Source organism: Anoplopoma fimbria, chromosome 11 (assembly GCF_027596085.1).
Source record: "Anoplopoma fimbria isolate UVic2021 breed Golden Eagle Sablefish chromosome 11, Afim_UVic_2022, whole genome shotgun sequence".
In the NCBI taxonomy this organism is placed as follows: domain Eukaryota; kingdom Metazoa; phylum Chordata; class Actinopteri; order Perciformes; family Anoplopomatidae; genus Anoplopoma; species Anoplopoma fimbria.
Window position 1 is genome coordinate 14,153,021 of NC_072459.1, and position 14,544 is coordinate 14,167,564.

Here is a 14,544-nt window from a genome sequence, read left to right on the forward strand (position 1 = left end):
ACTGTTTGCATTGCTTATTTGCTTATTTATAATACTTGTTTTGATCTTGTTTTTTACTATGTCTCTTGTTTGCACTATACTCTATGCTGCTGTAAATCCTGTACATTTCCCCGCTGTGGGACCAATAAAGGATTATCTTATCTTATCTTATCTTATCTTAACTCTGCTTCACACGTATCAGAGATCTTCCACCAACCCTCTTCTCGTTGTCCCTACAAGTAATTTAGCTGTTCTTTCTCCTCCTTCTGTCTCTATATGTTCCCTCTTCATCTGTTGTCCATTCCATGGCCATCATGACCCTTTTTGCCTTTCACCCTTTCATTTTTTTTCAACTGGTAATGCTTCGTTCACAACTTTCAAAGTCCTCAGATTGCCGTACTGTTCACTTTTATTCAAACACACTAAAATACATGCGATCCCTTACAAGCAATCAGAAACATGTAGTTGTTAATATAACACTGCCTTCATCCACAATCAGGCTCACACACACACACACACACACACACACACACACACACACACACACACACACACACACACACACACACACACACACACAGAAAAACACACGCAAACACACACTCATCCTTTCCTTTATCAATGACTGGATCGCTCTCTGCATCCATTAATAAAGATGAGGGCATCTCTGCAGCTGTGATATATAAATAAGCAATAAACGCTTTGCATTGAAATCGTAAAAGTTGATTTGGTGGAGCCTTAATAACAGTTGTTTGCTGCTGACTGCGGGTGTCGGGCACCCCGGGATCCTTCTCCTTCTGCCACTGGTATAGCAGTATGAAATCCTTCGTCTGCTGGGATGGAGTCAATTTTAGAGATGTTTTAACCCAGTTTTATGTTAATACAGGCACAGCTGGAATCCACAGGAGCCCCCCCCCCATACTTCCTCTTCTCATTTAGTATGATTGGGCCTATAAAAGTACTGACGAAACCCTAATTTCATCTACACGCAAAGTAGTCAGAATTAAGTCGGAGCATGGAGGGGAAAGTATGCATTATCAAATAGAACTGTCAAAGTAATGGAATAAATTACTCTTTCTGTTTCAGTAGCACAATTGTTAAATGGCTTGGAAAGGTTATTCTGTGTCTGCCTTGTAAGTGGGTAATTTGCTGATGTGCATCTAGAAATATAGAATTGCAATGAGATCCCAATTTAGAAATGTGGCCTTTTCTTGTTCTTGCTCTTTACCTGACACTGGCTATAAAAAGATGAACGTGTACATCAATAGATGTTTTTTTTCCCCACTCCATTGATCCTCAATTAAAAACTGGTTTTCAAATAATGTCCAGCTTGAACAAATAAAGGATTTTGGCTAATAAAACACTGGTAAACATTAAATGGGGCATACTATGAAGGCACAATCATATATTTTTAAATCTTTAACTAATTCCAATAGCTTCTACGGTGCTGTTTTTTCAGTCATTTTGAAGCTACTGTCAATAGGACTCAACACGTAGATGTTCCTCATTAAGAGTCGACAGGTAAGAGGGCAAATTTTTTCCTTTAAGCCAACGATGTTAATGGAATTTAAGCCCATTTTATGCTGCAGATGTAATGATAATATAAAAGCATAATAATGAAAGAATACCAATTAAAAGAGCAATGAACTTTTAGTTCTTATAGATAAACAGACATTGGAATTGGAATGTGACTAAAAAATATTAAAATATCATAAATTAATGAAACATACATAGAAATAAACCAAAACAATATATGTTGAGGTCATGTTGATATATTGTATGATTTGTTGATATAGTGTAATTATTGTGACAACAGTTTAGAAGTAAATACCAAAACTAGTGAAATTCCGTGATTCTCGATACCCAATGCAATACCATGGTAAAAAACAAGAACAAAATGATAAATCCCATATAAAGTTTGAAAGCATCATTTTGTAACTCATGAAACCTCTGTACGTTAGCTGTTAGCTGCATTATTGTCCCCAATATGCAATTAGTCTAAAGCCTTGATCCCTGGTACCTACAGTACTTAAAATAAATCTGTACCGTCACAGTTTCAAATTTTTTCATCAACTTGGTAAGGAAGTATCCATTCTCTTGACATCCCTACAAGAAAATAAGAGGGTTCATGAGCTTGGCGGCGGTACATGCATTTATGCATTTGTATTTGTTCTTCCAGTTTAGCGCTGGTGGAGTTGTAAATAGTATCGTTATTTGGGAACATTCAGCATCTAAACTGCGGCGATCGGATGGTTCTACAGTATCACATCAATCAGCCATCAGGGACTGGAAAGATGACATATTAAAATTGCCTGAAATCACAAATGAGGACATTTTTAATTACATTGTAGTCTCTCTTAGTGTAGTAATCTCAGCTAGGAGAAACTGCAAAAGTACAATCAGTGCACCTGCCAGTCAGATTCCATAGTACGAAAGCAGATGTCAACATTGTTTTTGTACTTCATGTTGCTGCCAGAATGGTAGACAAAGGACCACACACTGACAGCTTGGTGGAAAGTCAATAAAATAAAATTAAAACTCAAGCTTTCATATCCCGTACAAACACCAATATGGCATTATCTAGACTTTACTGCAGTTACATTTCCTCTAATATGCACCAAGTACAAAGAAAAAGGGATAACACACCTTATTTCAACAGCGTATTGACATTGAGAAACAACAATACCAGCAGTGTGCTGGGGTGTCCACTGGATACGGTGGAGGTGGTGGGAGACAGGAGGATGATGGCCAAGCTGTCATCCCTGATGAACAACACCTCTCACCCCATGCAGGACACCCTGGCAGCTCTGTGCAGCTCCTTCAGCCACCGGCTGCTTCACCCCCGGTGTGTGAAGGAGAGGTACCGCAGGTCCTTCCTTCCTGCTGCTGTCAGGCTGCACAACCAACTCTGCTCCCAGCAGACCACATGACAATAAAAACATGACAATAAAAACCTGTGCAATACAATACACTGTGCAATAATAGTTAAAATAGTTTTTCTGTCTGTAAATATAATATTTCAGTTATTGTTGTTTTTCTACTGTTTCTTATTGCTTATTTATAATACTTGTTTTTTTTTTTTTTTTTTTTTTTTTTATCTTGTCTTTCTTTTACTATGTCTCTTGTGTGCACTTTACTCTATGCTGCTGTAAGCCTGCAAATTTCCTCGCTGCGGGACTAATAAAGGATTATATTATCTTATCTTCTCTTATACTTATGATAAAGCCAATTAAAAAAGTTAAATTTTAAAGGCAAAACTGATATCTCTGGCACAAACCGGGAACAACCACCACTATTAGACACCTTTAATACAATTGTTTTATTCCATGATTACCTTCTGTTTGCAGACTCTGCGATCTGGATATCCTCAACACAAATACCCCTACTTGTAGCCCTAACTATCACCAAAAAAACAATACTAATAAACTGGAAAAAACAGACGCTCTGCAAAAAAACATGTACAACATTTATGTGTATGTGGGAGTGTTTGTATGCAAAGGGGGTACATAAAGAATTAATAACACTGAATCAAACCTGTCCTGGAAAGCTTGCCTGAAATGCACCCAAACAGATGCTGCCGCTAATTTATTTTTATTTGTTCTCTCCTTCTTGCTTTTGTTTGCCCCCGCTTTCTCCCCTTCTTTAGTTTAATTTTTTTTTTTTCTTTATATATTACATTTTATTACATTTTTGTCCCACTTTCTGTCCCTCGTAACTTAGTTGTGTCCTTTTTATGTTTTTGTGTGGAGAGATTTGCTTTAATGTTTTTCTCGTTATCCTCCCCAATGAGCATGACAGTAGAGTTTATCACCCCTGTAGTTGATTGAAAGGAACCAGGCTGCTCTTGTTTATGATGAATGATACAATTGTGTCAAGGGTAAACAGTGATAAAAGCAAAACAATAACAGTACCATTATTACTGAATAACCATAATTGCCAGCCTAATTGTGTGTGTCAATATCCACACACAGTCATTAAAAGAACAAAAACATGATTATTTCTTGTTTTTTTCCTGTTAATTGTGTTCAAATAATTAAAAAAAAGGCTCTTCTCCAAGAAACAGAGAGAAAAAAAGATTTCAGTATTACAGCTGCCACACTAAAAAACAACTTTCAGGGAGGGCGGAATAATCATAACGAATGCCTGATATTATTATCCTCAACCAGAACAAATTAGACAAGTGGCAACAAGACTAGCAGTGTGAGTGAGTGAGAGGAGGCGATGCTCTGCCTCAGCGGTGTGAGTGTCTCTGTGTGTCTGTGCGTGTGTGTGCGTGCGAGTGTGTGTTTGTGTAGTCGTCATCTCACTGTCGGACAGAGCAGAAAGCTCAGCTGGTACCCGTGTGAAGAACATAAGTTTTGAAACCGTTTCAAATATTCAGTATTAATATGTATTGAAAAATCTATATTTTTGACAACACTGTTAACTAATGATTTATATCCTGAACTGCAGTCACAATGAAGTTGTTCAACTATGACCCGACACCTGGTTGATCAAACTTCCAAATTCTCAACTCCTTTATAATAAAAACACCTAAGCTGAATATTCAGAAACCCGCTTCATCCAGTGATTTGTTCTCCTCTTTAACTTGTCATCATCTCAATCTAAACTATTCTAAATGTGAAAGACACAGTTTTAGTTACAAGGTGGAAATATTCTTTCAAAATGTATCGTATTGAGCAAAGTAAAGGAAACTCTTTTATTGTTTGGCTGCCATGATCACTCACAAGATTGAAGGTATGAGAGAATGCAATTAACGGTCTTTGGATTTTAAGTGCAAGTAATTTAACAAGCAGTGTGACAAATGATTACCCCAAGGGGGTAATAAGAAAAGTAATAATATAACTTTTGAAATTGGTGGTGAGTAATGAGTGCTAAGCTACTTGAGTTATTAGCCCCGGCACTGCTGTCAAATTTTTCTTTCTGCCTCTCCATCTTTTACATTTTCCAGCTACAATCTCGGTCACTCCCACTCATTTATAGCCATCAGCCACTGTTGGACACCATTATGTGCTAAGATAGCGAAGATATAAATCTTTTTAGTCACAGTCTGTTATTATTTTCTCCTCATTTTTCCAAACTGTACCCTGCAGTTGATGAAGGAGAACTCATGACCAAGTTTATTTTATTTGTAATGTATAAGTGGTTTTGGCTGTCGTTTTGCTGAGATATCAAACTGACAGGCTACATTTTTTATGGAGGAAAAATATGTGGATAACAATATCATCATTATTTTCTGTGCGAAGTTTCTGTTCGTGTGGGGAGTTTTTTAGCTGTAATACCAATGTGAGATTATTGCAATTCTTTAATTTTAGATGATTTTTACCTTAAATATTTCACAAGCTACATATTTTATTAAGTTACCCTTAGGGTTAGGGTTAGAAGTTAAGAAAGTGGCATAATTAAGTCATCTTTTTTTTCTCATTTGAGTGCTTTTTCTTCTCCTCTTGGCCTTGACTGGGTTGTGATTGACAACAAGTGGTTCTAATGTGACCCCAGAAAATAACTGAGTTGACAGATTTATTCTGGAGAGAATATTTTTTGAAATTGGATACTGCTGTCAGAGACAGGAATACTTTTAAGTCATTGACAACTTCTGTCATCAGCTGTGGAGAAATCTGCAGACCTCTGAGCTCTAAACTGATGTGTGACATTAAGTTGTTTTAGGAACAAACGGTAATTGGAGTGTGTCTGGTCTGGGGTCAGAATGTCTTGCAACAAACTTTGCGAAAAAGCACCTCAATGTTTTTTTGGGGCATTGATGATTTGATTGATGAGTTTTGTACTTTACCAGCAAGTTAATGACCTGGTTTCTCTGGTATAGTTTTTAATAAAAATTAAAAACTACATGTATCAAGCAATTTGTTACTAGAGGCTTTTTCTGCGTTGAAAATGAATGGACGGCCACCAAATTCCAGGACAGTACATATGCATATGTGGGAAAATGATCAGGATGGTACCGCCTTCCTCCCTTAATCTGAGCCAGGCAAAACCTGTACTACTATTGCTGTGTGTGCTTTGTTTTAAGATACTGACACTACACAGTAGTATTTCACTTATTTTGTCACCTATAGTAGGTTATGTTATGTTAAAAAATAATTTACAAGATTTAGGCTAAATAAGTACTTGAAGTTTAAAAGTAGTCAAACAGATTAGCAATTACTTTCCAGACCAATTTTGCGATTCCAATTCAGTATGTGATTTAAAAAAACAATCCTTGATGTCTGTATTATTCACTACACTCCAGCAATAAATCATTCTATAGTATGGCCAACACAACACTGGATACAGTCAACATATTTACTGCTTATACCTGTCAGGCCTCTGTGTTCTACTCACAGACTCAATCAAAGTAGTGTGCAAAGTCACTATGACGTCACGCATTGGTTTGTGGACTACTGTTATGAAGCCTCTCGTTCGGGATTCTGGCCGCTGCCATCTTGGTTTCACGTAAGTCGGAAGCAATCCTACGCAGCCACCACTGGAATCTATCCTACAAGTAGTATAATACTAATACTGTTAGTGTATCCTAATCTTTATCTGCAGAAACACAATAAATAGACTTAATTAGACATTTAAACCTCCTCCTAATAGTAAAAATCGCAAAAATCGCAACAACTGCATCCTGGCCTTTCTGAGAGTATTTGATTGTTTTAGTTGCCTAAACCAAACAAATTATATAGGTAGCAAATCAAGAAACAGTCATATGAATTATACTTGTTACGGTTATATGTGTTATGGGAGACACTGAAAAACAATGCTCCCATGGGATGTTTTGCAAGGCAACGATAAACACTCTGTTCTGTTGTTTATGTTGGAGGCTCTTTCGCTGTTTGAGGCTTATGACGTGCATTTTTGCAATGTAATAATTGTGTTGTATATTTATTTGGCTCCTCTCTTGGTGCTGTCAATTATGTCAGCTCACACAACTTCACACCTGCATGTCAACCCGAAACAATTTCAATGTATTCATTAAAAGTATCATTCACGAGCCTCGAGTAATGGCATGAAATGTTCAGTCATTCAGCGTGAGTTTACCCCTGAAATCCCCTCCAGCGCTCGCTGAATGCATCTGTGATGTAACCTTGTTTATCCCAGTCTTTGTGGCGCTCATCGTCACTTGGAGGAGCCTTTAAAGGCATCAACAGTCTGGGCTGTTTTGTCACCAAAGACCTGAACAGTAAAGGAACTCTGCCTCTCTCTTCCAGCACAGCGGTGACTGACATGCGCTGCGTCTTGCTGTTGGTGCGCCTTGCAGTTTTCAGTTTACAAACTTGCGATTCATCCCAGTCTTTGTGTTTGGAGTGGCAGTAGGTGGCCTGCTGAGTTCCTAACAAAACTACTTGATGAGTGTGTCTAGGAGACGGTTGCCCTCAACTTATCACACATAAGAGCCTCTTAGCCTCCAGTCTGAGCCTTAAAGTCTGCAGCCCTGCTTGTTCAGTGACTGATTCAGACCCAGAGCGCAGTCAGCCTGCTGGTTGGCCCCGAAGAAACCAGTGGAGCCGCTCCGCCTCGGGCTTGAATTTAAGCTGCTCTGACACAGGACATGCTCTGCTGCTTACATTAGATGCATAGCGCCAACACTTTAATGCAGCAGACCAAAACAGAGCAGAGCACAGGTTTATACTGTCAACGTGGAACTCAATCTGTAATTCATCATCCTCCATGTGTAGACTTTACTGAGGTGTAAATTAACTTACCTTCTGATCTGATAGCACAGCTTCCTGTGAGGTGTGTGCCTTGGCTTTCATCTTTCATCTCACTCCAGCCTTTATCTTTGTGTCCTCCTCCTCCTCCTCCTCCTCCTCCTCCTTCCTCCTTCATTTATCTCAGCCTGGAGCTGTAGGGGGTGGGGGGCACATGGGCGGGTTTTTTCAATCTCACACTCGCCACACTGGCCTGCTGTCCTGTGGGATTGTCATGGTGGTGGCATTATTTTCTCCACCTCCATCTTTTCCTTTACTTGTCCCCTTTTATCCCCGTTCCCTACAGCTCCATTCACCTGCAGCTCCGAAAAGCCATGAATACTACCGTTCCCAGGATGCCACTCTCTGTTTGCCTCGCTGAAAGGCATTGACCAAACAGGAGCGCGGAGATGAATTTTAACCAGGTTGAGTCAAGTTTCTTTGACCTTGGTTGTACGACGTGGCTTCAGGGAAATGACAAATGACAACGACAACAACAACCCATCACAAACTGCCCTCTCTACAGTGAATCTGAAATTCACATCGTCACTCCCTTTGAGGACAAACGGTAAACAAAATCCCAGCATCCTCCTGCCTCTCCCTCCACCCCGAACTCGTTGCATGGCCTCATTTGGTACGGAGATAAATAGAAGACGAATACAAACACATCAAATAGTGCAGCTGAAAACCTGCAGGTAGGGCTCCCTGTGTGTGCTCAGACACAGGTTTTCTCTTATTGCTGTAGGTCTGTTCTCATTACACACTCGTGCCCACGGGGCATGGAGTGATGATTGCTCTTTTTGCAGCCAAGCAGGCAGACAACCATTTATATAGTCAAAGATTTGCATAAAATTTAGGACAGTGAAGGAATGCGCTCTGAAGGAACATCATATTTTTTTCAGTTTACATTGTACAATATATATTTACATGTTTTTTTTGTTCCTCATCTCATTTGTTGTTTTTCTAAATTAGTGGATTTATGGTTTCCGTTTTCCCTATCAACTGACTCAACTAGAGTTTCATGCTTTAGTCATTTAGCCGAAAATACATAATAAGATCATACCAGCTGGCCAGTCGTGATAATAAGGGTCATTTTTCTACCAAAGATGATGATCGGTGTTCTCTGACCTGTGTGTAGAGGAATGTCATATTACAGATAATTGTATGAATCAGCCATATTACATACAGTTGAATTGACAAGTGCTGCATCTTATTTTTTTTATAAATCAATCAATCATTTAAGCTTATAGAATGTAAAACATTAATGATGTTAAGTGCAGGAAAAGAGTTTCCAGAGTCCAAAGTCATTTCTTAAAATTAGGGATACACGCTATGGATTTTTCAACCGATGGGATAATCGTTAGTTTCCTGCTCCTCATGGCCGATACATATGAGATAACCGATAATTTCAGATTTTTGTATATAAAAAAGAATTTCATAACCTGTAGTTTATGCACACCTGACGGTAAGAAATGCTTAAATGTTGTAAGTAAAGATGGATGATATAATGTTGCATAGCTCTGACCTAACAACTCTGAATGACTTCACTATTGTTAAATGATTGTTAACACAACAAAAACAAAGACATGCCTCTTCTCCTCTGTATTGATTGGCAGATCACAAACCAACTTTAAGTGCATACTCTATCAGAGTGTTTAGATGCTGCGCTTGTTAAGTCAATGAAAGCAATTTGGCTTTATATTATAATCCGATGATTGTTTCACATAACGCAATAATACATAATAATATACATTTCCCGTTATTGGCCGATAATTTATCCGGCCCTATATATTTTGGGTCTACAAACCAAATGCACTTAAAGATCCTGCGTGTATTGTATTTATTCTCTTTAAACCTGCCACACTCACCTGAGAAACCATTAAATTGCGCTGCTAAGTCAAGATATAAAGGCTTCCAGAAAAAAACTAATAAAGCACAAAGACATTTATACAAAAGTGTTTGTAAAGGGACTTTTAAGGGAACATGCAACTTATTTATGAAGGTGTGAAACGTCTCTGCAAAGATCATAGTCAGGAGAAAATATTGACAAAACTACTGTATGACAATCAAACCTTATTTTTGGTAAACTGGATTTCTTCTTTAATATTTAGACCATATTTCCCCAAAAAGATAGGTATATTTTGTTTTGCTACTTCCTGAGTTAACAGTTTCTGTTTGCCTTTGCCAAAGAGGACAAACATGTTGGGACAGAGTTTCAGCCAAGTTTGGTGCCATCAAGCACTTCAGAACACTGCCACTCTACTCCGAACCAGCATCAGATCATCTAACATGCTGTGTAGAGGCTGCCAGTCTGCTTGGCAGAGTTCTTCTTTGCATGCAGTGATTCTCAGAATGAATGTGGTAATGTTTTATTGATGTGAAAACGTGGCACTTAACACTTTTAAATATACATGCCAGCAGCATATATAATCGAGCGCACACATACTAACATACATTTCTATGAAGATCTCAAAAGGATCGCAGTATTTTCTTCTCAAGAGAGACTCGGTTATTAAGCCAGTCAAGGAAATGACCAAGCAAAGATGTGGTTTTAACACAGTCACATGCTTAGACTGTCTAAGCAGCCATTAAGAAGGTAATTACAAAGACCATTAGATATATGATACTGTTAAATCATTAAGGTATTTTAAAAAATGTGAGAGCTGATGAGGATGCGTGTTTGTTTGTTTGGTTTAGGCCTCCTGCAGCTGTGCCCCTATGCGTTCGGTGTGGGCATCTATTTCTCAGGGAAGGCACTCGTGATGGATTGGTTGGCACATAGTGACATTTTTCAGGAGGTCCACCGCCGCCTCTGCGGCTCTGCGCATCTTTTCCACAGAAGTATAAATGAGGCATGAGCCTTCTTTAATGCGGTAATCTCGCTCTTCCACCTTCCTCAGGGACACGGCTGCAGCACAGGGGTTTTGGCTGTATGTGGTTTTAATTCCACCCCGCGTTCACTGCTAATTGAATCCATTACAGGGACAGCGGGCCAAATCGGCTTTTATTTCGCAGTCGGTCGAGGTTGCTAATTAGAAATTAGCTTGAACATTGTGGTGAGTAGCCCTTGGGGACTGTAGTCGTCAGTCTAAATCTCTGACATACCTACCAACAGCTCATAATTACTGACGCAGTTTTGCAGATAATTATCATTGTTTCAGTGATGTGTGGTGTTACGGCATTACCCACTGCCCGCATCATATTAACATAATGTAAATGTAAAGACATCATGGTGCCCTTTAAAGCTTAAGGTCCCCCTGTAAAGGGAAGGCAGCGGTCTGAATTTGAAGGAGTTTCAGCAAAGTTCTATAGCATGACATAAAATATTAATTTTTTCCATCTCAGGTATAGGAGATTTCATGCTCAGAGGCTCCCAGAGGAGAACCGAGGCTCAGGAAATTGTAGTAGCAGTGTTATTTTTTTCATTACATCGAACGAGTGAAGCACTCTGAGAGAGGAGAGAGATCGATCGAGTGTTTTTATGGCACCGTAAAAAAGTTTTGAAATAAAATCTCCAAATACAAAAGAAATGTACAAATAAAGAGTTTTGATTTTGATGTTCAAATTTGAAATGTAAGCCGTTCAACATGCATAATAAATGTGTTAATATCCTTTTAGCTTTTACTTTGCATTTAACTGTTTAATAATCTATGTACTCTTTAAGTTTGAAATTGATGTAATAGGTCAAATCGGTCTTAAATTTGAGTATACATGAAAAGTTTGAATACTGATTTCTGTAGCTCCAGAAACCAAAAGGGAAACAGAGGGAGGTGGCCATTTCAGCCTTAAAAAAGAAAAAAGAAATGTTTGAAATCTGAACCTTTGTTTAAGTACTGCAGGTGATGTGGATACTAGAGTGATGAGAGGGGATTTACTCTTTGCTAAGCCCCGCCCCCTGCTGCTACTCCTTCAAACAGTCAGAGCTACCACAGAGCAGCCCACACTGTCTCTAGCTCCACTTCCTGAAAAAATATTATCACATTTTTGCAAAACAAAAAAGTGATTTCAGAGAGAAACAGATAGAGGGTCTAAAATATGTGTTTGAAGGACAAGGGTCAAACTGATTCAGCAGCGAAAAAGGTAGAAAAGATAAAGATAGAAGCTAAAGCTACAGATCACAGTGTAAAAGTGAACCATCACATGGTCACCTGGTGATTGAGAAAGAAGACAATTAAATGCGAGTTTAACACTGTTCCTGTAAAGCCAGGTAGGTCTTTAGTCACTGTTACAATCATAAAAAAAAATTCAGTATACCTTCAGTAGCTAGAGTAGCATTGAAGTGCTAACGCTGCTAATGTACTCTGTTTTTACATAGAAACGTAATGTTTTAGAAACGTATATCTCAGGGTAACGAGTATCACCATTACACAACGTTTAACCATGACTAGCTCGAAGTCCACAAAATCAGCCTGAAAATAAAGAAAATTTGAAAGGATTGCATAAGAGTCTATAGAGCCGAATAGTTGTCGGACCCTGGTCAGAGCTGTCCGCTGTTACGTAATGATCGGCCAGTCTGCATCCATGGGGAGAAACTTGGTGACATCAATTGATCAGGTCAATTGATCAGAGGAGCTCAAGCAGGAGACGGTTTTGAATGTCACAGACAAATGCTGTCGTCCTGCTGATCGAGTCAGATCAGAAAACGCTTCTACGCTTCGATTTAGAGGGCACGGACCAACATTGTATTTCTTCTTGACTGGACTGGTATTTAGTTAGGTAAGAAGTTTAGGTAAGAAGTTTGGTAGGTTTAGGAGTAAGCAACCATATTTTATGTAAGAACATTTGTGTATTTATGTTACAATATGGTGAGCAGGCTTTGCATGTGTTTCGGGCATACACCAATTATATTAATTGCCAATCGTCGTTTTGCTTTTTTTTTTATAGAAATTAAACCCAATCAGTAAATTTTTTGCATATCAGTGCCAACATCCATACAGCAGCAGCCTCATCATAGAGTAGCAGGAGTCAGATTTCACTTAGCACATGACGAGAGTTGACCGACAAGACTATGGTGGAAGATTTGGTGTCAAAGCAAAATGCAAAAGTGTTTTAAGCAGTATTTTTGATTTAAACTCAGTGGGAAAACCCACATAATTGGGGCGACTTGTAACTTCTACGAACCTGTGTGGAGGACTGAACTAAAACCGTGGCAGCGGCAAAAAAACCTAAAACCAAAATGTGCGAGGAGGGGTTATGCGACATCAGGGATGTCACAATAGCAGACATGTTGTAGTCGAACCAGTGAAATTACACGGCCTGTATTCAACCCTGAACACTGCTGAATGAAGTTGTCACTCAATATTACAGTTTTTCTCGATTGCTTAAGCACAATTTTCAAAACAGGGCCTGTGTTTTCAAAACACTACACACAATTAGCAAAACACTACAGATCCTTTGCAAAATTAAACACTCCTGTAAAAACTATACACTTCTTTTTAAAAACCACACTTTGTTACTATATGAAACACACACGTTTCACATTACTATACTCTGTTTGCACGAGCACTCTGCTGTGATAAACCTAAAACACTTTTAGCACTTCTACTTCCCTATGATTAGAGTAGGCTACTATCAACAAAGTACAAATATAATGTAAATTCACCAAACAATACACAAGACCAATGTTGCAGACTGAAGAAACTCATTTATTTCTCAACACGCCCAAAATGTTGACATAGAGATTCATAATACTGTAATCAAACGTCACTTTACGTATTGTAAGTTAAAAAACAACAACTAGACATTGTCTCTTCGCCTAGCTGGATCTGGCCAGAGAATTTCATCAACATCGCAGGCAATGTTGTCATTAGCAAGACACCTTGGAAAGAAACGTCTTGAATGACGAATCCATCCTTGCATTGCTGCTACCTCCATCTGGTCACAGGCCTCCTCCATGGCTTGGATGAGGGGTACCTCAGCCTGGAGACGGAGATCATATACCTTCCACCGCCATGCCGAGAAAAACTCTTCTATAGGGTTGAGGAATGGAGAGTATGGTGGAAGATATAAGACGGTGAAATGTGGATGTTGCTGAAACCAGTTCTGAACCAGAGCAGAGCGATGGAAAGACACATTGTCCCAGACAACAATGTATTGCATATGATTTATTTGATTTGCTGCTGTTATGTTGCGCAATTGGTCCAAGAATGTAAGTATGAGTGCTGTGTTGTAAGCGCCCATATGGGCATGGCGGTGGAGGACCCCATTCTGTGTAATGGCTGCACAGAGTGTTATATTACCCCCACGTTGCCCTGGGACATTGACTATAGCCCTGTGGCCAATGATGTTTCTTCCCCTCCTTCGTGTTCTCGTCAGGTTGAACCCAGCCTCATCTACGTAAATGAACTCATGCTGGATCTCCTCTCCATCCATTCGTAAAACTCTCTGAAAAACAGTGTCCGGCAAAATTGTGTAGTTCAGTGTAGATCTAGTATACATATTACAGTACAGTAAAAAACTGAGACAGTATGCAAGATCACACTGCTAAAGTGAATACATACCTCTGCATAATCATGCCGCAGTCGTTTTACCCTTTCGGAATTGCGCTCGAAAGGCACTCGATAAATTTGCTTCATTTGAATATGTTTCTTTTTTAGGATGCGTGCCAGTGTTGATGTTGAGACCTGATGGATATCATTGAAAATGGCGTGGTTATTGACAATGTTAGCTTGGAGCTGCTTGAGTGTTATAGCATTGTTGGCCAAAACCATGTTTACTATCTCCCTCTCTTGCTGTTCTGTGAACATAGGAGGCCTTCCCCCTTGTCGTCCCTGACCCTCAATCCTATGTAGAAAAAAACCCAGTATAGTACAGTAATTTCACAGGAAAAGGTAACAGAAGTGCTGATAGTGCATAGAATACAGTACTGTAAGCAGTG

The 14,544-nt window shown here is 39.1% G+C and overlaps 2 protein-coding genes across 2 annotated transcripts in view; one reads left to right on the top strand and one right to left on the bottom strand.

Moving 5' to 3' along the window:
• Nucleotides 1-14,544, top strand: part of asic2 (acid-sensing (proton-gated) ion channel 2) — a 314,110-nt gene that overhangs the window by 60,728 nt on the left and 238,838 nt on the right. The gene's annotated exons all lie outside the window — the stretch shown is intronic.
• On the bottom strand, nucleotides 13,380-14,422 carry LOC129098051 (uncharacterized). Its single transcript, XM_054606998.1, has 2 exons — nucleotides 14,168-14,422; nucleotides 13,380-14,051 (listed from the first exon to the last, which is right to left on the bottom strand). Exons 1-2 carry the CDS (start codon nucleotides 14,411-14,413, stop codon nucleotides 13,404-13,406), a joined length of 894 nt encoding a protein of 297 aa, XP_054462973.1. The 5' UTR covers nucleotides 14,414-14,422; the 3' UTR covers nucleotides 13,380-13,403.

Excerpts from the sequence above, each read along its gene's own strand:
- LOC129098051 (XM_054606998.1), bottom strand. The coding sequence starts at position 14,413 with ATGTTCACAGAACAGCAAGAGAGGGAGATAGTAAACATGGTTTTGGCC. Across the intron at positions 14,052-14,167 it reads TGCGGCATGATTATGCAGAG|AGAGTTTTACGAATGGATGG; the intron begins GTATGTATTCAC and ends ACTGTTTTTCAG.